Source organism: Equus quagga, chromosome 8 (genome assembly GCF_021613505.1).
Source record: "Equus quagga isolate Etosha38 chromosome 8, UCLA_HA_Equagga_1.0, whole genome shotgun sequence".
NCBI classification, from domain to species: domain Eukaryota; kingdom Metazoa; phylum Chordata; class Mammalia; order Perissodactyla; family Equidae; genus Equus; species Equus quagga.
The window spans coordinates 73,649,843-73,675,251 of record NC_060274.1 but is presented as its reverse complement, the minus strand read 5'-3'; the positions used below and the strand labels follow the sequence as shown (position 1 = coordinate 73,675,251).

At 34.7% G+C, this 25,409-nt stretch overlaps 1 protein-coding gene across 10 annotated transcripts in view; it reads left to right on the top strand.

Moving 5' to 3' along the window:
- Nucleotides 1-25,409, top strand: part of CRPPA (CDP-L-ribitol pyrophosphorylase A) — a 283,342-nt gene that overhangs the window by 141,066 nt on the left and 116,867 nt on the right. For all 10 annotated transcript variants that reach the window (XR_006889770.1, XR_006889773.1, XR_006889771.1 and 7 more), the window contains exon 9: nt 20,922-21,053. Coding sequence is in view for 6 of the 10 variants with exons in the window: in XM_046669718.1 (XP_046525674.1) it covers nt 20,922-21,053 (132 nt within the window). In the remaining 4 variants the exon portion in view is untranslated. The remainder of the gene's footprint in view (nt 1-20,921; nt 21,054-25,409) is intronic.

Genomic DNA, 25,409 nt, shown 5'->3' with positions numbered 1-25,409 from the left:
AAACTAGCCTTCTTTGTTAGGCAGCTTACATTAATTTTAGCCCTAGAAAAGGAATTGAACAATTGGTTTGGTCATTCAGTTTTTCAAAAAATATGCCTGGGAATTTCTCTCGTTAGATTTTTTGTGTACTGGGTTCTATTTTAAATAGTGGAAATGGTCTTTAGCTTAATTATGTTGTGCTATTTCTTTCCAGAGATGGAACCAAATAGTTTCAATATCATTTATTTTCAAATTACATGTTATACTTCTATAATTAGTAATAAATTAACATAATACATATGTTAATATAAACATGCCACACCTGACTTTGTTTATAAGATTTAAAAGGGTTTTACTTCACGGAGAAAAATAAGTTATATTGTTGTAGAGGAAGTGTTGAATAGAAATAATTGGCTGTTATTTTTAAGTTTTAGGAGACCTTTGGCATGTTAAGGATGCTGAACCTGGAGTGAGGGTCGGGATACAAGTACTAGGTCTGCAAATAACAAGTGTCTGTTAACCTAGTTAACTTATTTCATGCCTTTGAACTTGAGTTGAGAATCTTTATCTGTAAACAGAGTGGGATGCCCTTGAAGGCATCTAAGTGGCTTCTCTTTCTAAGGGTATTTTCTGTGCTGCTATAGGTTGTGAATTCCTTTTACTTTCGTATAATCTACTATGCATGTCTTTTATGTATAGATATAGTAGAGCAATTTAGATTATTACAGTCATGTTAATTATGAATCAGGTGATATGGTATTCCTTTATTGAGCCATTTTTGAGAACTTTCTATACTTTAATCCTTATCACAAGACTCATAGGATTTTTTTTTTAATGGTTCCTCTTGTATTTGTCCCTTTCTTATTTATCTTCCTCTTTTTGTAGTCTGGTTTTTATTAGGTTAAGTCTAGATTTTCCATTCTTGCATTCATTCCTCTTTTTTCTCTCTCTTTAACAGGAGTTGTTAACATTAATCTTTTTCCCCCTTCCCAAGGAATCTACTCTTCCATGTCTAGCCCAGGCTCTGCCTTCTAAAAGTGATTCCTTAACCATTAAAGCTCACACCAGTGCTTCCTCTTACCAATTCATTTTAAACGTAGTTTAGGTGTTACCTGGTTAGCACTTTATAGGGAACTATCCTATTCTCTTCATTACCTAATTGTTTGCTTAATATAGATTGATATAACATTTATTGAACATCTGTGTGACAGGTATTTTGACATACATGTAGCTTATTTAATAATGTGAACCTTTTTTTAAAACTGTATCCTACTTTAGAAGAATAAGATGTTTCTATATAAGCTAATTTTCCAGATTTTATCTTGATCAGTTAAGGAAATAATTTACCTATTTTTGTTTTCCAAAATGAAGGTTCACATAATATGAGGTTAATTAAATGACCAGAGTTAGCCTGGGAAGTGATCCAGTGGTTGGGAGTTCAGGGGGTCTTGGTCACTGTCCTTTCTATCCCCCACCTCAAGGTAAGAACTTTAACTAGATCTGCTTGAGAAAGGGGCAATTTGACCTGGAATAGAAGATCAGGAGAGATCTCCTTAAGAGTAGGAGAGAAAGCTGAAATTCAGAAGACTGAGCAAGGTTCAGCTCTATGAAGAATAGAAAGAATAGCATTTCTATATGGAAAGAGTAGCACATAGAATGGTCAGGACTGGAAAGAGCTAGTGGATCTGAAATAGAGAATGAACTACACACTGGGGAGTGTTGAGGTCTCTCCAGTGTGACAGGTCTAGGTCAAGGAAGGCCTTCAGATGTTGAACTCCATAAAGCAGCACTGCCCAGTAGAAACTGATGTGATCAGATCTGCGTTTTACCCATCATTCTGGATGCAGCACAGAGAATGGATTGAAGTGATCAGAGAGATTCCTTGATGCTGCATTTTGTTTAGGTAGTAGGCTATCGCAGAATTCCAAGTAATAATGGTGGTGGCTAGGACTAGATTAGTTTTAGAGTGAATGGGCAGAAATGGCTGGAATCAAGATATATTTAAAGAACTAGAAGCATGAAGAATTGATGCTTGACTTAATGAGAGAGAGAAAGTATAACCTCCAGTTTTACGTCTTGTGAAACTGGGTGAATGATAGTAAGAGAGCAGACATTAGAGAAGGATCTTTTTGGATTGTTTCTGAAGGTTGAGTAGGCAGATGATTATCCCAAATTTGTTAGCTGAGACAATAAGAAAGATTTCACTCATACCAGAAGCTTTCTGTTCATTCGTGTGTGTGCTATGAGTGTGTGTATTTGTATGCAGAGAAGCTGTTGTTCTAAAGCCTACTTGGAAAGGTAAGTTATTCTCCTCCAAGGCCTCCTTCATTTTGAATTTTAATAGGATTCCAGATATAGGCACAATTTAGAAATAAATCTTTCATATTCCTTTGCCAAGTCTTACATAATGTTTGTATGATGGATCATGTTTATTATGAATCTTTTCTGTACTAATCCTTTATATTCTGAAAAAAAAACTAAACTAAAAAACAAAAACAAACACAAATCTTGTCCATCGCTCAAAACATTAGCAGGCAGGAAGATGGTAAGAATATTACCAGGCCTGAGTACTATTCCTTTAGGATAAAAATCTATAGCCACCAAAAAAAGAGATTACTTTTGCAGTTTTCTGGAAAGCTTGAACTGTTTTATTGAAAGTATAGAAAGGTGATGGAATCAGTGCAAAAAGCTTCTTGATCCAAACGTGTTTTGGCTTGAACCCTCTTTGCCATAAGTTTATTTGTGATATTTTTGAAAGGTATAATATGATTCAATTTTCCAGGCACCAGAGGTTTTATTTTATGGGATTTTGAAGCTTATACTTATTTTACTTAAATGCTGGGATACTCGATTCACTGGTACCTGCTAAGGTAGAATGCAGCACATGTTGCAAAGATAATCCTAGTGTCGGCACTGGAAAATTCTTGTTTGAGAATGAAAGGACTGCTGAAAGTCACCTGCTTGTTTCTTCTGAGTACTCGGAGTATTATACCCATTTCTAGGTCTTTTGAGAAAGAACTATAAATTTTTGTTTTTTAATTTAATATGTTTATGGTAATGATGGAGTTTTGGATTTTTGCTCAACCAATGAGAATCCAACTGTGATCTTGTGTTTCTTGCTTTTTCCATTTGTAAGAAATGGAACTCTCATTACATTTATAATTCTCAGACCTCCCCCCTATGTGGCCTGCTAATGCATATTATTAGCAAACTTATTTTAATGTTAGTAATAACAGACACTTACTGAATGCTTGAAATAGTGTCACCATCCTTTTCTTTTAAAATAAATGATTCTATTTAATCCTCAGAGCAATTCTGAGAGTTGATTATCATAGATGCCATTATCCTCGGTTCAAGAATAAGCTTTGTGCTCATTTCACTTTACCACATGACGTTCATTAGGGATGTCAATACTTGCCCTTTTCAAGTAACAGAAACCTAGATTGTTAGAGGAGAAAAAGATCTTAAAAACCGTTTAGTAGAAAGCTCTCATTTTACAAGAGATAACCCAGACCATTTCTTTGCCTGGATCGGAGATAATTTCTTTATATTTAAGGGGTTGGCAATGTTTCTTGTTAAGTGCCCGTTAGTAAATATTTTAGGCTTTGTGGGCCATTAAAGTCTTTGTTACAGCTATTCAACTCTGCTGTGGTACTGCATAAGCAGCCAGAGAAAAGATATAAAATAATGGGTGTGGCTGTGTTCCAATAAAACTTTATTTCCAAAAAAAAAAAAAAACAGGCAGGTGACTGGCTTTGACCTGTGGGCCATAGTTTTCTGACCTTTAGATTTTCAATCCTAAATGACCTGTTTGCCACAGTTACTCAGTATCATTACCTAAAATATCTGTTAGAAATTTCTTTAATAGACATATACTCTCTGGGTCAAGTCTCATGATTTAAAGTATTACTCATGTACCAATTCTTACGTTTTTATCTCTAATCATCATTACTCTATGTTGTGGCAGGAATGTTCAAGTGCGCACGGTTTAAGAAATTTGAATCCATGTTCTCTCCTCCAGGAACTGTCCCTCCCGACAGTCCCTCTGTTACTTCACTTTTGACCTCATCACAGCCATCATGATGGATTTTGCTAATTGCAAATCTTCCAAGCTACCCTCCTTATTAAAACCTTCCAGAGGGTCCTCATCCTGTATTGGACAAAAAGCAGTCAGGTCATAAAGGCTTGGCCTGGTTGGGCTCTTGCTTCATTTTATCATTCTGACTCTCATTTCCTCACTGAGCAGTTTGTGCTCTGGTAATACTGACCTGCTGGAGTTCCACACAGGCACCATGTTACTTGACATATCTGCGTTTACTCTGGTGAGGTTTTCTACCTGTGACACTATTTTTCTAGTGTTTGCTTGCCTGGCTCTTATTATCCTTAAAATTTGAGTTACAATATTTCCTCTCGGAATCCTTCCTTACACTGTGCTCAGTCCTTTCCCTTTTCCCAACACAGCATGAGTAGGAATTCAGAAATGTTTATTGACTTGAGCTTGGCCTTGATATTCCTGGTCCTGATGTCTCCTATTCCACCCTGTTTCAAGTGCTGCCCACCGTAAAAAAAATACTTTGTGGTTCCTTGCAGAAATGAAGGGGGGTGAGGTATGAGAAAGTAAATAGAAATTACATCTCAAGTAATAGCTGCATTCTTTTAAGGAGAATAACACTCCTATTTCTACCTGAGTTTTTAGGCCATTATTTATTATGTATAAATTTGAACTTTATGAATTTTACTATCTTGATTTCTGCTATCCTCCTTACTTTTTAGTATAGTTGAATTATTTTCCATTTTGCCTTTTAGAAAAAGAAATATAATTATCTAATTTACAGATATCTGTTTTTAGTTTTTGTGAAGTATATCTTCATGCTTCATGTTAGGAAGCACATCTTATTGTGTCAGTAAATGACTGCTTATGTCTTATTTTAAATTATTTTCTGTATTTACTCTAAAAAGTAGCATTAACCTTTGAAATGTTTCTCAGTTTTAAGTGGGACATTATTTTTCTCTTACAAATTGAATTTAGGGGGTGATTTTCAAAATTTTTGGAGGAGGCATCCTGTAGTTTTGTTTCAGAATAAGTCTGATGGATCACTACTATATTAAGCAAATTAAAAATTGCATTTATGAGCATTCATTTTATCTTTTAGTTCATGTGTGTAGCATTTACTAACGTAGCTAATAAGTATTAGGTTATTTTGACAAAGACAAAAGTTCAAAACCAAAGATTATGGAAGATAGCTGGAGATTTCTCTTCCTACTCTATTTCTGTATTTTATTTGGATTGTGCAATTAATTGATTGACCTATTAGATACTTACAATGTTAACAGTTGAAGAAGGGTTTTTTCTTGCAATCTATCTTCTGCAATTAAATGGATCCAGAAGCCTGAAAGTGAGTAGCCTGTGCCCTTGTCATAAATATAAAATTGAACAAAATTAAAAATTGAAAAATTGTAAAAATATAAAATTGAACCTTCAAAGTTATATGCTAGGATTACAATATATCAACAGAATGTGATATTTCACTCATTCGTCTGTGTTGCTCAACTTACTCTTCCACTGTGATGAGAGCATGTGCCAAGCAGATGTTCCCTAGTCCCGGCTGGCTATTCAGTTGAGCTAAGCATACATATGCCTTATTGTATCGTTCTATGTGTGCAGACATGCACAAGTCTGAATTGAAAAAAACGTGTTTTTCATCTTAGGCATTACACTTTTCATCTCTACAAGTTCTATTTGGATCCTTTTTCTATCTTCTATTTCTCTACTTAGCTTTTGAAGATATGGGATACAGTTACAATACCCGTTTTAATATCCTCGTCTGCTAATTTGAACATCTTTATCAGTTCTGAGTCAGTTTCAAGTGGTGTATTTATCTCCTTATTATGGATAATATTTTCCTCCTTCTTTATATGCCTGGGAATTTTTTTGTCTGTGTGTGTTTAAGGTGTATTGTATGGGTTTTTAATTCTCATCTAACTTGGAAAATTTTCAGCCATTATTTTTTCTGCCCTTCTCCCTACTTCACTGGAACTCCAGCTATGTGTATATTAGGCTGTCTGAAGTTGATCCATATCTCACTGATGCTCTATTTGTTTTTCCTTTTTTTCCTTTGATTCTTTTTGCTCTGTTTCATTTTAAATAGTTTCTATTGCTATATTTTCAAGTTCACTAATCTTTTCTTCTGTAATATCTAATCTGCTGTTAACCCCCTCCAGTGTATTTTTTTTTTTTAAGTCTCAGATGTTGTTTTCATCTTTAGAAGTTAGGTTTAGGTTCATTTTATATCTTCCTTTTCTCTACTTAACAAACTCATGCTTTTCAATAGCTTTTTTTGAACAGATGGAACACAGCTGTAAAATTGTTTCAATGTTCTTTTCTAATATCTGTGTCACTTCTGAATTAGTTTTAATTGGTTGAGTTTTCTCCTCATTATGGGTCATATTTTGATATTTGATATTTTTTAATTGCCTGCTAGATACTGTGAATTTAACCTTGTTGGGTGCTAGATATTTTTGTATTACTATCAATATTTTTGAGCTTTGTTTTAGGAAGCAGTTAATTGGAAACAGCTTGATCCTTGTAGGTATTGTTTTTATGATTTTTAGAGAAACTAATTAGTTTATTTAGTATAGGGCTAATCATTCCTCACAAATGAGGCAAGACCCTTCCTAGTATTCTATCTAATGCCCTGTAAATTATGAAGTTTTCCGGTCTGGCTGATTGCTGCCACTGCTATTCCCAACCCTGGGTGTGCAATGGGTACTGTTCCTTCTAATCTTTTGGGATGGATTTTTCCTCAGCCTCAGGCAGTTTTCTCAAATGCATGCACTGATCACTACTCTGCTGAATATGTGAGAGAGTTATTCTGATAGTCTCCAGAGTTCTTCCTCTGTGCATCTCTGTCCTCTCTGGGGCTCTGCCCTGTGAACTCTAGCCACCTTTATCTCCCCAGGCTCTTAAACCTGGATATCCCTCATCCCCTGCAATGTACCGTGGCCTGGAAACTGATTTAAGGCAGTAAGTTGGGGCAAATATAGGATTCACCTCATTTGTTTCTCATCTCTCAGAGATGTCCCTTGTTCCCAAGTGTACCATGTCTTTAAAATCCTTATTTCATATAGTTTGTACACTTTCTTTTACTTGTTTCAGGTAGAACGGTATATTTGGTCACTGTTACTCCCACTTGGGCAGAAACAGAAGCTGGGCCCATTTCAGTGTAAGAGTTTTATTTTCACACATTAATATTCATCCACATTTTCAGGAATATATTATACGTAAATAAGAAAAAGCTCAGTCTGTATTAGCTTAGACTCTATAATTTTGCTTATTCCAAATCTAATTTTTCACAGCAGGATTTTAAGTAGCAACATAACATTTAGACAGGAATGAAAATTCCTTTTGTAATACAGATATATAAGTTGATGACCAAAAAAATATTAATGGGATGTATGGCCAGCAATGATACCATATAAGCTTCTTTTGTTCTAGACAGCATTATCTATTAGCACTTTCACCAATGTTGAAATGTCCATTTTCTATATTGTTGTGTATGGTAGCCACTAACTACCTGTGACTATGAGCCACAAAGTGGCTACTGTACTTTTATATTTACTTAACTTTAATAAATTTGAATGTAAATGTAAATAGCCACATATGATTAGTGTCTACTCCAGTAGACACTGCAGTTCTAGACTATGTTTTATTTGGTCACCCTTTATATTGGATCTGTTCTATTACATGACGTAGCCTCATGGAAAAAGAAAAAATTTTCTCTCAGAAATATAAAGTTAAGTAGCCCTTCATTTTAATCAAAAATAACCCAGTGAGGCTAAGCACCAATGGCCTTCCAGTTTGTTATGGGAAGCACTGTAATTGGAATTTCTGGGTAGTGTACTTTTCTCTGAGACTAAGGTTTTTAATATTTCCTTAAACTAGCACAGTTTTTGTATATCTTTTGTATAATTATGTAAGTTTAAACATTATCAAATAATTCAGAAGAAGTATATATGATCTTAATTTTGTGTGTCTATATTGATTTTGGTTATTAGATTATGAATTTCCTGATCCCAAGGAAATCTAAGATTATTAAATGTTACCAAGTGACTGTTAATTTCTGAGCTTATAAAACAATTATTAATTACTAAGATTATTAACTGATTTTTGCCATAGTTAACAAAAGGCGCACGATGAATCTATGGAGGGTCTGCTGACACGGCTCACCTACAGTGTATACCTGCATTTCCATCACTTTGGGCATGTCCTTGAGTATGTTTTATTTTCACTGCATATTCCAGACACCTCATTTTCTGAGAAGCTTATCTTTAATTGTTTTGCCTTTTGAAGCACATTAAAATATATATATATATATTTTTTTTAAAGATTTTATTTTTTCCTTTTTCTCCCCAAAGCCCCCCAGTACATAGTTGTGTATTCTTCGTTGTGGGTTCTTCTAGTTGTGGCATGTGGGACGCTGCCTCAGCGTGGTCTGATGAGCAGTGCCATGTCCGCGCCCAGGATTCGAACTAACGAAACACTGGGCCGCCTGCAGCGGGGTGCGCGAACTTAACCACTCGGCCACGGGGCCAGCCCCTAAAATATATTTTTTAAAAATTTCACTTACAAGTGTAGACACATTAGAACAGAATCCTTATAAATTTAAAGCACTTTAATAGACTTCATAGTGGTTGGCTTAAATGTATAAGGTGCCTTTGTTTGTGAACTCTAAAAATATTCATTATTTCTAAAAGATATCACATAATGCTTGTCTATATGGCCTGCAGACAAGCTTAGTAATAATTATAGATTGTTGCTTAAGCAGTAATAAATTTTATCATGTAAAATGAAATTTTCATAAGTCACTAATATATATAAGGATGATATACTAAACTTTGTGAAGAATCACATACCTCCTTTTAGCAACTTCTTTCTTCAGTGATTTATATTCTGACATTTTTTACCTCAAAGAGAAAAGTAAATAAATAGAGTTATATGTTTTAAATAATATTAAACAAATCAATGCTTCATATTAATCATTGGGATTGCTTTTAACTTTTGATTCTAAAATTTGTTACAGGTGGTACAAATGTTAATTAAGTTAATTGTAGATGTATGTTATGCTTAAGATAATTGTGCCATAATGCAACAGTGGCACAGTTATGTTCTTATAGGAGAAAGCACCTTGTGAAATAATCTGAAAAAATGTTCGTTTTATGACTTTTTATTTTGAGGAAGATTAGCCCTGAGCTAACATCTGCCGCCAATCCTCCTCTTTTTGCTGAGGAAGATTGGCTCTGAGCTAACATCCATTCTCATCTTCCTCTACTTTATATGTGGGACGCCTGCCACAGCATGGCTTGATAAGTGGTGCATAGGTTCCCACCCGGGATCCAAACCAGTGATCCCCAGGCCGCCAAAGTGGAACCTGCAAACTTATCCGCTGCGCCACTGGACTGGCACTATGATTTTTTTTTTACATGTTTTAAAGTAATGTTAGGTTTTTCTATTTGCTGTTTAAAATGTGAAGTTCTGGTTTTATTACTTCTTTGATCTTTGAAATAAGGATCTGAAGCAAAATGTGTACACAAATATAACATTTGTGCTGATATTACAAAACATTTTTTATTTTTTCTAATCAAAAGAAACATTTTAAAATCTTTTGTATGGTTAATATTTTAAGGCAAAGTACTATTTATTTTATTTACTACTTCTTGTTCAATGCCATTATTTCTCAACCTACTAGTTTTGCTAATATTTTATTTTGTTAAGATTTACAAATGAGCTGTTAAGCATTTACTCTGTTTCCATGATAGATTAAAACTTAATTAGTTTCTATTCATCAGAATTAAGACTTGAATTTCATGATGGCATTGATTTAAACTTGTTCTAAAATGAACTGACTCAATATTAAAATCTTGTTTCTTTTTCTTTTAAAGTACAATTCATTAAAGTAATTTGCATTAATAGAATCCATGTAATTCATAAATAGTTGAAGTGAGATGAAAGTTTTTCTAAAGTTGTTTTTAATCCTTAAGATAAACTCTTACTTTGATCCTCTTAGTATTGGCTAGTTTCATCAGTTATTAGATTTTCCTCATATTTCTTTTGAAAAGTCATGTTTTTGAAGATGTTGGACCTAATTCACACAATTTATTTTCTGTGCACATATGTAGATAATTTTGCAGTATCTGTTGTGTGGATTCAGAGAACCTCTGGTCTATCTACCAGTTTGTTCTAACTCAATTATTGGATAATTACCAGAACTTTCATTTTGACCATCCTTCTTTCCACTTTGGTGGGCATTAAGCAACGCATTATTTGGATATATACTTAAGCTTCACAGTTGACTTTCTTCTTAGTCAAATAAACAGAGAGTCTATTTCCCCTCCTACCACAAATCCTGACTCCCTTTTCAGGCCTTCCTGTGAACAGGGATGCTGGAATGAGACAGAAGTGTTAAATGTGGGGTTATGGAATTCCTGGTATTTTAAAGAATATTGTACTTGATATTAATTATTGTCCTTTAGTGAATGTACCTGTCCTCAGAGACAAGTGAACAATCAGATTTTAAAATAAAAAAATAATTGTAATTCATCAGGGACCAGGAATGTATTCAATGGTTACTAGACAAATGCAAAGCATGTGTGGAACTGAATGGAGAAGACGGGCGCAGAGGAGCCTTTTCCAAACTCTGAGCACCAGAAACCTCGCCCACCCACCAAGCTGGGAAGCTACCCACATGTTAAATGTTTAAGCAGTTTACTGGTTTATAGGAGTAAACTTGCTACTTTTTAACAAAATGAAATTAGGCATTCTTTTTGGGGGCCTAAGAAGACAGCCTTATCTTTTTTTATGTATACATGAAAAAGAATTGTTAGAAATTACATCCTAAGTGGGGAATACTGTTTTTACTGTAATTTCCATGTAGCAAATTAGTGAACAGTGCAAAAAGAGATCAAAGAAAATCTACTTGATGTAGCTATAAGCAAATCTGCAGAACTCAACCTAGATGAAATGGTTTGCTACATTTCAATGGATGCAAGCCTGTCTAGGCTGTAAGTTTGTTTTATTAAGGCAAAAACATTTACATTTCTCCTGAGCTATGGTCATTTTGCAACCCTCTCCTGTGGTGGTTGTATAAACCTACGCTGTTTTTAAAATTAAAACAGATTGCATTCTTGTACCAACTGACTTTTTCCTGGAACTTGTAAGTAGTTGGTCTATTATAGAAGTTCAAAATTAGTAGCACTATGTAAAATATATACTTAGGTTTCATGGTTTTGGTATTAGGAAGTACATCTGCTGGAGACTGTCTTTTGTTTTTCATGGTGTAATCAGGCTTTCCCATCTGGTGAAAGAAGACTTTGAGATGCATCTTTCTTCTTCATACTTGAGTTTTGTCAACCTGCTTATACATTTCATAAGGTCAACATTCATGTCTGTTTCTTTAAAAATTAGTTATGTCAACTAGCACAATGTTCAGCACATAGTCAGTATTCAGGAAAAGGACCTGTATTATTTTCCTATGTTCTGCTACTTCATGTCTTAAACTTTCCCAGTAATTTAAGTACTTGGTTTGGAGGGATACCATAGGCAGTTTGTAGATGTGTAAATGGCTTACCTAAAACCCGCTTTGCACCATTTCCTTAATTTAATTCATGGAATCTATGGTGAACAGCATTGACCTACTGGTTTTTAAAATGCCATTAACACTTTTTTTCTCTCCAAGGAACTAGGGTGTGTTGTACCTTATAGATCTATAGTCTTCCAGGCCCTATTTAGACATCTCATGACTTGGTGGGAACTTTTAAAAACAATTGTACCGTATCCTTCAGTTTAACCTAGATCTTTTTGGTATAAAACGTGTTTTCTGTAAGAAAAATTAGCTTCTATGTGTTTAGTAAATAAAGGAGCTAGGTCTATGTAGTGTGGAAGTGCCTTCAGCTCATATGCACCTTTTCCTCGATAGAAACAGCCAGACAAAATGGAATAGAAAGACAACATGGGAAGGAAAGGGAAAAACCTTCAACTCAGCTGCTGCACTGGAAGCAAAGGCCTTCATAAAACTTTTAAAAAAAATCTTTGATATATTAGTTTCCAGGAAAAGTGCAGTAAAGCATCCCTCTGTGTGTATGGATTTGGAAATTTTATCATAATTCAACGTTTTTGCTTTGTGTATTCAGATCTATGTTCTTATTAATAAGGTTATGATTGTTACAATTTTTTTTATTATGTATTCTTCCTCTGTGTCTGTGTTAACGGTTTTGTCTTAAACTCTACTGTATCATATTAATTGCTACAAACCTTGTTTTTGGTGGTATTTGCATGGTAGATCTTTTTCATTTTTTTATTTGGTATGTATCAGGATGGTTTTCTTTAGACATTTGTGTTATAACTAGCATATTGTTACATTTTTCTCAAAAATCCATTCTGATAATCTCTGTTACTTAGGAAAGAGTTGTGTATTATTTTTTTTATTATTACTTTTATATTTGGGATTCTTTCTACTTATTTTATTTTGCAGTTGTTATTGCTCTTGACCAATTGTTTTGTGTGCTACTTTCCTCCTCTGCTTTACTGCATTGATACACTTAATCTTTTCTCCCTCTGCCAGGTCAGAAACTATAAAATATAGTTGTGTACAGCTATATTTAATGCATATTAAATATCATTACTTTTTAATAGACGTAATTATTTATGAGTAAACCAAGTGTAAGGTTTCTAATTTCTGTACTTCAAAACAAAACACAGATTCAGCAGACTTTATCCAATGAGGATTCTCGTTCCAGTATAATTTGTTTTTGTCTTGAGTTTTAGTTCTACCATTTTTAGGCTCCCAAAGTTATTATTTACTTTTATAATTAATAGTTGATGTAATTAACTGACATTTTAAAAATTAATTTTAGGTTGTCTTTTAGGACACTCTTTTAGGAAAATTAAAAATGAACACCTGCTCCCAGCTCTGACTGCCCAGAGAGGTTCCCCAGCTCCTGGCAGGTTGAGCTTCCTCCTGGGCCAACTTTAATGGCAGCTTTGCAGTGCAGAGCTCCATTCCCAATTGTATCGTATTCATCCTTCCTTCTCCAATTAACATGTTACCAGCTTTTCTACTCTTTCACTCTTGTGCATTTTAAATCTCTGTGGAAGCTGTAATTACAAATTAGAGCAGTCTTGTCTATTTTGCCCTTGTGCTACTTGATCTACAAACTCCTTCCCCACCCACCTTATTATATTGTGAGATTTTTTAGAACTCAAAATTTGTCAGGAAGACTTACATTGTATTAAACAAGAAATGTCTGTTTGTCTAGTTGTCTATCTAGGCTGGCAATAAGGTTTTCCAGGTTGCACATTTCAAGACTCCAGGGCATTCCATTCAAATAAACTACGTTGGGTGTAGTGGTCGCTGGCTTTACATTGTCTATATAGTACAGTTAAAAAGTTAAATAACGTTGCAAGGCTATTAACCCCAAACAGCAGTGTTCTTCCTCACTGTAGCTGGTATGAGGCTGTGTAGTGATCTTGCAGTGTGCGCTCAGGAGAGAATCTTACCCGCAGCAGTCCTCTGGCTTCAGATTCATAACGTGACTGTAATTTCCAAAATTGTCTTGAGTTTGGGAAAGTAGCCTGCTTTTTCTTGGCCAGCCCAGCACCAGGAACTTTAAGTTCAGCTAGATATTTCAAATTCATAAGAGTAGAAGAAGCCTTTGTGGCACTGGTTTGCACACCTTTGTGGAAGAATACAGGCTAGGAAGAAAAGGCAGGGCCGAGATGGACAGGTCTTCAGCTTTAGCTCTTGAACTCATCATCTCACACTGGTATAGGGGCTTTTTTATTTTTTTGCACTACTTCTCCCTCCACTGTGGCTTCTCAAGGGTGAGGGAGGGGCATCTCAGAAGGCAGTGTGTGAGCCATCCTTTTAGAAAGCTCAAGCTACAAATAGGAATGAACGTATTTTGCAACAGCTGATGGGCATTAGTTTCCAGGTGGCAGCTGGGGAAACACCTGGTTAACAAGTTAATTTGCACTGAAGGAAGGTCTGGTATTTATAGTTCATTCATAGCTCTTCCAGCCTGACTGGGTTCACCAGGCAGGAGTTATTTTTGCCATAAGCAGTGCTGTCTGGTAAAAAAGCTAACATTTCACCTTTATAAGTTTTCAGGGAAACAGAACTAGGATAAGGTGAGCCCAAGGTCACAGGTTTTCTTCGTCTATTTAGCACATAGAAAAACCTGAAACCTTTTCTTTCTGCTTTTCATCTTACAATTTTTTTTGTTTTTGCTTTTCTTCATTGTCTTTTCTTTTGGTTTCTTTATGGATTGAGCATTTTTAAGGAAAAAAGCCTTTATTGTCACCTTAGATTTCAGGAGGAAACAGCTATATGTCTTTGTCTTCAATTAACTATATTTAATGAAAAATTCCAAGAAATAGTTATTGAATATCTACTAAATTAATATACATTCCATGTCCTTACAGGATTCTCTTTAAAAATGGGTGTTATTAAGTGCTTTTCCATGGAAAAGCAAAATGCGAGTGATGGGTGAAAAAAAGTCATTCTCTTATGTTACAGAAAGAACATAATAAGATGTTTTGTTCTGTTTTATTTTGTACTCATTTTTTTAATGAAGTAACATTGATTTATAAAATTTTGTAAATTTTGTACTTCATTATATTTCAACTTCTGTATATGCTCCATCATGTTCACTGCCAGAGGTCTAGTTTCCATCCATCACTGTACACGTGTCCCTTTACCTCTTTTGTCCTTCTCCCATTTTCCCCTCTTATAATCACCACTCTGTTCTCCATACCTGTGTGTTTGTTTATTGTTGTTGTTGTTTTTATCTTTCATGTGAGTGAAATCATATGATATTTGTCTTTGTCTGACTTATTTCACTTAGCATAATACCCTGAAGGTTCATCCATGTCTCAAATGGCAAGATTTCATCTTTTTATGGCTGAGTAGTATTCATTGTATATATATATATATGTATATATATATATATATACACCACATCTTCTTTATCCATTCATCTTTAAATGGGCACTTTGGTTGTTTCCAAGTCTTGGCTGTAATAAATAATGCTGCAGTGAACATAGGGGTGCATGTATCTTTTTGAATTAGTGTTTTCATGTTGTTTGGATAAATATCCAGAAGTGGAAGAGCGAGATCATATGGTATTTCTATTTTTAATTTTCTGTGGAATTTCCATATTGTTTCCCATAATGGCTGCACCAATTTATATTTCCACCAAAAGTGTATAAGGATTCACTTTTCTCCACATTCTCTCCAACAGTTATTATTTCTTGTCTTTTTAATAATAGCCATTCTCAGAGGTGTGAGGTAGTATCTCTTTATGGTTTTGATTTGCATTTCCCTAATAATTAGTCATGTTGAACACCTTTTCATGTACTATTGGCCATTTATATATCTTCTTTGGAAAAAATGTCTGTTCAGATCCTCTGCCCTTTTAAAAATAGGATTGTTTCTTTTTTGTTGTTGAGTTGTAGTAGTTCTTTATATGTTTTGGATATTAACCCCTTATCAGATATATGATTTCTGAATATCATCTCCCAATCAGTAGGTTGTCTTTTCCTTTTGTTGATGGTTTCCTTTGCTGTGCAGAAGCTTTTTAGTTTTATCTAGTCCCATTTGTTTATTTTTTTTGTTTCCCTTCCCTGAGGAGACATATCCTAAAAGTTATTGCTAAGACTGATATCAAAAACATACTGCCTATGTTTTCTTCTAGGAGTTTTATGGTTTCAGGTCTTACATTCAAGACGTTTTAATCCATTTTGAGTTAATTTTTGTGTATGGTGTAAGATAGTGGTCTACTTTCATTCTTTTGCATGTGGCTGTCAAATTCTTTCTCTGCATCTATGGAGATGATCATGTGGTTTTTATTCTTTATTTTGTTAATGTGCTATATCACGTAGATTGATTTGCAGATGTTGAACCATCTTTGCATTTCTGGAATAAATCCCACTTGATGGTGGTGTATGATCCTTTTAATGTCTTGTTAGATTCACTTTGCTAACATTTTGTAGAGGATATTTTTGCATCTATGTTCATCAGTGATATTGGCCTGTAATTTTCTTTTATGTGTCTTCTCCTTGTCTGGTTTTGGTATCAGGGTAATGTTGACCTCATAAAATGAATTAGGAAGCATCCCCTCCTCTTCAAGTTTTTGGAAGAGTTTGAGAAGGATAGGTATTAAATCTTCTTTGAATGTTTGGTAGAATTCACCAGAGAAGCTGTCTGGTCCTGGACTTTATTTTGGGGGGAGGTTTTTGATTACTGTTTCAGTCTCCCTACTAGTGATCAATCTATTCAAATTCTATATTTCTTCTTGATTCAGTTTTGGAATGTTGTATGATTATAAGAATTTACCTGTTTCTGGGTCATCCAATTTGTTGGCGTATAGCTTTTCATAGTATTCTCTTATAGTCCTTTGTACTTCTGTGATATCCATTGTAATTTCTCCTCTTTCATTTCTGATTTTTTTTTATTTGAGCCTTCTCTCTTTTTTTTCTTAGTGAGTCTAGTTAAGGGTTTGTCAATTTTGTTTATCTTCTCAAAGAACGAGCTTTAAGTTTCATTGATCTTTTCTATTGTGTTTTTAGTCTCTATTTCATTTATTTCCACTCTGATTTTTATTTCCTTCCTTCTGCTCAGTTTGGACTTTGTTTGCTCTTCTTTTCTAGTTCATTTAGGTGTAGTTTAAGATTACTTATTTGAGATTTTTCTTGTTTTTTTGAGATAGACCTGTATTGCTGTCAATTTCCATTTTAGTACTGCTTTTGCTGCAAACCATAGGTTTTGGTATGTTGTGTTTTCACTTTCATTTGTTTCCAGGTATTTGTTAATTTCTCCTTTGATTTCTTCATTGATCCAATAGTTCTGCAGTAGCATGTTGTTCAGTCTCCACATATTTGTGACTTTTCCAGCTTGCTTCTTGTGGTTTATTTTGAGTTTCATACCACTGTGGTCAGAAAAGTTCCTTGATATGATTTCAGTCTTCTTAAATTTATTGAGATTTGTTTTGCTTCCCAATATATCGTCTATTTTGAGAATATTTCCTGTGCCCTTGAGAAGAATATGTATTCTGTTTTTAGCTGGAGTGTTCTATATGTATCTATTAAGTCCATCTGGTCTGGTGTTTCATTTAATGCCAGTGTTTCCTTGTTGAGTCTCTATCTGGATGATCTATCCATTGATGGGGTATTAAAGTCCCCTGCTATTATTGTGTTGCTGTCTATTTCTCCCTTTAGATCTGTTAATAGTTGCTTTATATGCTTTGGTCCTGCTCATGTTAGATGCATATATATTAATAAATGTTATATAATCTTGAGGGATTGTCCCCTTTATCATTATTTAACATGTATCTTTATCTCTTGTCATCTTTTTGGGCTTGAAGTCTATTTTGTCTGATATAAGTATAATTATACCTGCTTTCTTTTGATTACCATTTGATTAGAGTATCATCTTTTATCCTTTTACTTTTAGCCTATGTTTGTCTTTAGAGCTGTGATGAGTTTCCTGGAGGCAGCTTGTTGGGTCTTGTTTATTAATCTATCCAAACACTCTGTATCTCTCAATTGGTGAATTCAATCCATTTATATTTAGAGTGATTATTGGTAAATGAGGACTTAATATTGTCATCTTGTCTTTTGTTTTCTGGTTCTCTATATTTCCATTGTTTCTTTTTCCTTATGGTGGTTTTCTGAGATGTGTTTTTTTAGTTTCCTCTTTTTTTATTTTTCATGACTCTGCTCTGAATTGTTTTTTTTAAAGATTGAGACCTGAGCTAACATCTGTTGCCAATCTTTTTTTTTCCTTCTTCTTCCCAAAGCCTCCCAGTACATCATTGTATATTCTAGTTGTAGGTCCTTCTGGCTCTGCCATGTGGAATGCTGCCTCAGCATAGCCTGATGAATGGTGCCGTGTCCATGCCCAGGATCCGAACCAGTGAAACCCTGGGCTGCCGAAGCAGAGCACATGAACCCAATCACTTGGCCCTGGGGCTGGCCCCTGAATTTTTGTTTTGTGATTGCCATGAGGTTTGTATAAAACCTTTGAGTTTTGTATAAAAGAAATCATAGATGAGATAGTTCTTTTTCTGCCAATAGCATCTTATCTTCATTTGCCTATGCAAGTTTCATTCTTTTCCTCTTCCCTTTCTATGGTTTTGTTGTCACAAATTATCCCTTTTTGTATTGAGTTCATTACCAAATTCAAGTGGTTATTGTTATTTTTTTAGTGCTTTGTTTCCCTTTAACCTTTATTTTATAATTGTTTATTAACCCATTCTGATACAGAGCTTGAATTTTCTGATTCTGTCTATCACCTTGCTCAAAGCTTTTTATTTCTTTGCCTTTTTGTTTCAAGTGAGGAGGGCTCCTTTCAACATTTCTCGTAAGGCAGGTGTAGTGGGATGAACTCCCTCAGCTTTTGTTTGTCTGTGAAAGCCTTTAATTTTCCTTCTCTTCTGAAAGATAACTTCTGAATAGAGTATTAGTGGCTGACAGGTTTTAATCTTTCAATATTTTGAATATATCATTACACTTTCTCCTGATCTGTAGAGTTTCTTTTGAGAAATCTGCTGATAGCTGAATGAGGTTCCCTTTTAGGTTATTATTTTTCCCATGTGCCTTTTGTATTCTTTCTTTGTCATTGACTTTTGACAGTTTTATTATCATATGTCTTGGAGGAGGTCTTTTTGTATTGAGATAATTGGGTGTTCTATTGGCTTCATGGATTTGTATACCTAGTTCCTTCCCCAGGTTTGGGAAGTTCTCAGGTATTATTTCTTTAAATAATCTCTCTGCTTCCTTCTCTCCTCCTTGTGGAATACCAATTATCTAATGGAGTTGGATAATTCTCATAGAATTTATACATTTAAAAAAAAAATCTTGGTTCTTTCTCCTCTTCTGCCTTCATCATTTCTAGTTTTCTATCTTTGAGCTTGCTAATTCTCTCCTCTGTATTGTCCAAATCATTTACAATGATTTCTGATGCATTGTTCCTCTCATTCAGTGAGTTTTTCAGCTCCAGAATTTCTGTTTGGTTCTTTTTTTTTTAGAGTTTCAATCTCTTTGATAAGATATTCCTTCTGTTAATTGATTTTACTCCTGATCTCATTAAACTGCCTGAGTTTTCTTGTAGCTTATTGAGTTTCTTCGTCACAGCTACTTTGACTTTTTGTATCGGTTACATCACAATCTTGCATGGCTTTATTTCTGGTTTCTGGAGAATTATTTTCTTTTTATGATACTGTCTTGCTATGACTTTTTTGTAGTGCTGAGTTATTCCTTTGCCGGTGCATTTGTTTTAGCAAAATCTTTTTTTTTATTTAGGTATAGTTTTGTTTATTTTGAATCAAATGTACTAGAGGCTTTACTTTTGTTTTTCAGTAGGTGGTGCTATGGTGCTAGTTGTTTCTTTTTCTTATCTGAGCTGACTCGCTGTATTTAAGGATCTGCACATTCCTCCCTCTACTGCCTCTATTGAGGTGTCCCTGGTACTCTCTTCGTTGCCACCTGTGCCGCTAGGGGTCACTGATGTCTTGCTATTGTCACTGGCTTTGCTGCCAGGGGTACAGGGATGGCTGATGCCTCTGCTGCTTTCAGGATTACCTGTGTTGGAAGGTCCAGCTCTGTGGCAAGGGAAAGAGGAGGAGGGAGCCTGGTTCACAGGGCACCATATCTGCTGTTGCTTATTACCTTGTGGTCATAGGTGCTGCTGTGGTTGGAATGTAAAGAGTTCTGTGCATGCCTCCCCTCTGCTACCAGGCTCTGAGCTGTGGCCAGGGGCCCAGGATTGTGGGGCTCCAATTCTGCTCCTGTTCTGCTACCCATGGCTGTAAGTGCTGCTGTGGCTGGCATGAGTTTTTAAAATTTGTTGTTGTGAAAGAATACACATATTTCTGAGTGTTTATTCTATATGTGCATTTACATTTTTAAATTGTATATTTTGAGGCTATTGTTGTGGTGTAGGTCTTTTATGTCCCGTAAAAGACAAGCAGTACTGTAAAACCTCCAAAGTAGTTCAGAGAAATGAGGAAAGATCACCCTAAGCTCCTTGAAATTTAAATGAAAAATGTTTAAAAAATAATCATTTGAATAATTTCAAGAAGAACACTAACATTGCTAAAAATCTTGTGTATAAAATTCTACTGGATTTACTTTAACAAATAGATCATTATTTGTTAGCATTCTAATTATTAATTACTTTAAAAAGGATTCTTCTAGGGGCTGGCCCTGTGGCCAAGTGGTTGAGTTCGCATGCTCTGCTCGGTGGCCCAGGATTTCACTGGTTCAGATCCTGCGCGCGGACATGGCACCGCTCATCTGGCCACTCTGAGGTGGCGTTCCCACATGCCACAACTAGAAGGACCCACAACTAAAATATACAATGATGTACCGGGGGGCTTTGGGGAGAAAAAAAAAACAGAAAGAAAAATAAAAGAAGATTGGCAATGATTGTTAGCTCAGGTGCTAATCTTCAAAAAAAAAAAAAAGCATTCTTCTAAAAAGCTTTATGTACTTAGATAAGCACTCCCTTGACTTTTATTAATATTGTTAATTTCTTAACAAATATATTTATATATTTATTTCTATCTAGCCTAGTTTCAAATTATGAATTGTTTAATGAATTGATGAAATCATATTCTTTATATTTTTGACTCTGACATAGGAAATAGAATATGAGCATTTTATATTTTTCAGTAGTGTTCTCAATAAGTGTTTACTGCATCTGTATTTAAAAAGGAGGATTCATTGATCTTATTAAATATTTATGGCTTGAAATGTTTAATTAGGAATTAATGCAAATTGATAAAATAATTGCAATATTATAATTGTATGTGTTTTGAGCTTCTTTAATGTTACGTTTTTCACGTTGAAGAAGATGGTATTATAAGTTACCTTTTATATTATTTTGCAGGTGCATTTTCTTGATTATAAATTAGTACCTTTTGGTCAGAAAATGGAACATCTAATGCAGATTAAGGAATTTGCAAAGGAGGTGAAAAAAAGAAATATTTTGTTATGTGGCCTTCTCGTATATTACCCACAGGTAGGTAAAATGTTAGTCTCTTCAGATTGTATGTTCTGTAGGTTACAATTTTAATAGTGGGAACCTGATTTTGTTAAAAGTAAGGAGATATTAATAATAAAAATTTTTCCTGCAAATTTAACTGGACTTTTGTATTTAACTGACAACCCTAAGGTCACAACTCTTAACCATTTGTATAATTTGAAATCACTTATTTCTTTTACATTATGTTAAAGATATTGGTGATCAAGCTCTTAATCACTTGACAGCAATGCCTGACAGTCCCCTTAACAGAGGGCATGGTATTTAATTAGAGAAGAACTCTCATTGTCACTATCTTTTAATAGTAGCAAGGTAGTTAAGCTGAGGGCAAGTTGAATTAGCATTATAGATTCTTTGTGCAGAGAAATGCTATTTAAATGAAACTATTTGGGGAATCTGTTAGAAGAGATCGATTTGCCCTTGTGCATAGATACCTTTCATCAAACTTGTATAATGCTTTATAGTTTCCTACAGGTATCACACAATAGTCAAGCAAGTGAAACAGTCAACTGCTCTTTTAATGGTCTGGAATAAAAGTGATTTGGTACTGACTAAGGAATGACAAGTTTTAAAGTTATATGGTTGATGAATAGCAGCTATTGTTTATGTAATATTTAAAGTGACTTTTTAGCCTGAGGGTAACAGCATTTGTTTTGAAACAAATGAATTTTAAGTAAATATAAAGAGCATCTTTTTGCCAGTCTCTTGGTTTTCTTTAACTTCGAGGTTGTTACCTCTGCTTCCGAAATATGTAAGCCTGACCTCTGATTAGTCATCAGGCACAAGGCAAAGTTCAGTTTACTTGGGATCATGGAATTGTAAAATGTTAGTGCTGTAGCAACTGTTAAAGTCAGGACAGCTAAGCCCTGAAGAGATGCATCTACTTGCCACATATAACTGGCAGAGTAAGAACAAGAACTCAGGTCAGTATCTTTGTTCAGGAGTATTTCCTTTGCAATAGATTGTCTTTGAAATTTAGCATGTCCTGTTAAGTTTGAATTTTCAGATAAAGAATAAATTTCGGTATGAGGATGCCCCAAATAGTAAATGGAATTCACTGGCACTAAAAATTATTTGCTGTTATTCTGAAATTCAAATATAACTAGATATCTTGTGTTTTTATTTGCTAAACCTGGTAACCCTTGTAGAGTTTATATTTATAATAAAATTATTCATTTTACCACACCTGCCATGTTCTATATATTTGTGGAATGGAGTATGTTGAGTATGTATATGACTGTACCTGTGAAGGCTTCCTGACTGGAAAAGAAAGACCCTTTGCAGACCATTCCTTGGTATCTAGCTATTATTTTGAGCAAACTTGAACCTGCTAAGTCAGCTGTCTACTAAGCTACCAAAAGTGTGAAGAAGACAATCTTGCAAGGCCTTCAAGATATGTCTGTCATCATTTTAGGAAGCAAAGATAGCTTACTTAGGTGTTACTTGTCTCTTTTTGAAAATACAATAGTGAAGATGTTAAATACAGAGTTCACTTTTGCCCTCAAAGACACAGGTGCAAGTTGATTCTTACTAGCCCAACAAACTGCCCAATACGTAATTACCCCTTAAAGAGAAGCCTTATCAGAGGACCCTTGGATATTCATCAGATATGCCATTAAAAAAGCGCTATGGTTAAAAAGTGAGGAAGCATCAATGAATAGAGTTAAACAGACTTCTTTAATGAAGGGCTTCTCGAAAATCCTTAACGTGCTAATGAGCATTTCACATCTCCAAACTGAGGACAAGGGCTATGCATTTTCGATTTGCTTCTGTGACCTTTTAACCATGAACAACTCATGGGACTAATGTTCCCTGGAAGAAACTTTGGGAAACACTCCTCACAAATATACGGTAAGTAAAGAAACCACTACCTCTGGACAGTCTTTTTATACTTTGGTACTAATTTTTCCACTTAGTTAAATTACTGTCTCTAATAGTGATTGCCTATTTGACAGACATTCTGTCAACACTAAGAATATGAAGATATATAAGGTGGAGTTTCCGTTCATGTTTAGTGAAGAGTGTAGGTTTGTACTTTCCCTGGTGCTGCGAGATACCACTTTCTATAATGTTCATACACTGGGCTTTGTTCCCTAAATCTAAGCTTTCTTCTCTATGGTAGCCATTAGTGTGTTTTCACAGATAGTTATTGTGTATTCCTTTGAGTCTCTGATGAGTGAAGTCTTTCTAGATTTTTAACCATTTTTCATAAGACACAATATCAAGTGCTTTTTCCCTGGATAGATTTTCAGTTGGTGGATAGCCCCTCCTTGGAAGAGAGCATGTATTCAATTGACTTCAATATTGGTGCCATACATGTGTTCCTTCTGGCTTAAAGAAGGCTTGCTTTGTTATATATATATTTCTGACCATGCAGATGGTCTTGATTTTTTGGCCACACCTTCACAGTGTTGACATGTGTGATGTTTATAGTTAAACAGAATTACTTAAGCCTTTTTCTTTTTAAACACATTATGTTGTTATGACTCTGTTTGTGTTTGTATAGAGTTCTTTTACACGTGTGTATAGGGCTTTCTGTATTTGGTAAATTTAAACTTATTAGTTTTATTCTATTGTTTCAGTCTGACATTATTTTTTTCGATCCAGAATGTAGCATAGGATTAATTAGCTATAGGTTCTTTCTTCATTTAATTTACAAATTAGATATTGTCTATATTTTGTGTACACCTTTAGGGAAAAATTGATTTGGAAAAGGCAAAAGATTGATCCCTTCTTTGTAACTATAAATGTTCTACAGTGTTGTCAGTGATTGATTACTGATAATTCTTTGATAATTTAATCAGTGACAAATGCATCTAATTGTGTAATATTTCAATTGAATTTCTCGATATTTTCTTTAATGATATAAGAAACTTTAACAAATGCTTTGCTGAACTCTAGATCTGCTCCATATGTATTCATATTTTCTAATCATAGAGATATAATTTGCTTAATTGTTGAATATGCTAGTTCCTTAGCTATATCAATGTAGTAGAGCACTAATTAACCTTTTTTTTAAAGATTGGCATCTGAGCTAACAACTATTGCCAATCTTCTTTTTTTTTTCTGCTTCTTTTTCCTCCCCAAATCCGCCCAGCACATAGTTGTATATTTTTACTTGTGGGTCCTTCTAGTTGTGGCATGTGGAACGTGTCTCAATGTGGCCTGGCTAGCAGTGCCATGTCCGCGCCCAGGATCTGAACCAGCAGAACCCTGGGCCACCGAAGTGGAGTGCATGAACTTAACCACTCGGCCATGGGGCTGGCCCTAACTTTTTTTTCAAAATTGACTTTAATATATTCTAGTGGCCTCAAAAAATTAATGATTTAAAATAAGCTGTTTTTGGGTAGCTTAAACTTAGATTTACGCATCCTGTGACTGGCTTGACCATTTATATATAGTATAAAGTTTTCTTACTTTATCATCTGGCACTCAGTTCCTCATGTTGTAAGTAAATTAGTAAAGATTTGAGGGGCTGGCCCCGTGGCCGAGCGGTTAAGTTCACGCGCTCTGCTGCAGGCAGCCCAGGGTTTCGTCAGTTCGAATCCTGGACGCGGACATGGCACTGCTCATCAAACCATGCTGAGGCAACGTCCCACATGCCACAACTAGAAGGACCCACAACTAAGAATATAGAACTATGTACCGGGGGGCTTTGGGGAGAAAAAGGAAAAAAAAATCTTTAAAAAAAAAAATTAGGAAAGATTTGAAATTTATACTCTATGCTAGAAATGCAGCATAAAGTTTACCTTCACAATTTGTTGAATAAATTTAAATCAAGTCCTAGCCTTCTTTCTAAAATAACAATATAAACATAACTATGAATAATTAAAATTAGGTTTTATAGTTTATATAAAGATTCTTAGTCTCTTTTAAAACATTTTAAATAAGTCTATGGGATAAAATATTACTATTCATTCATCCTGTTAATCCAACTTTGTTATGCAAGTCATCATTGAGGTTCATGATATAAAATTTTATGTTTGGAGAACATGTTCTAATTATTTGAAAAAATCTATATCTGATGATGTAGCAGTGAATTTATAGAGACTTGATATTTCTTGCGTGAATTATTCATGCCAAAGACTTAGCTTGCAGTCTTAATTTTGTTGAAGTCTAAAATATTTTTATGATGACTTTGGTTTTGTTTTATTTTTTTGGTGAGGAAGATTGGCCCTGAGCTAACATCTGTTGCCAATCTTCCTCTTTCTTCTTCTTCTTCTTTTTTTTTTTGCTTGAGGAGGATTGTTGCTGAGCTAACACCTGTGCCAATCTTCCTCTGTTTTATGTGGGATGCTGCCACAGCGTGGCTTGATGAACGGTGCTAGGTCCACT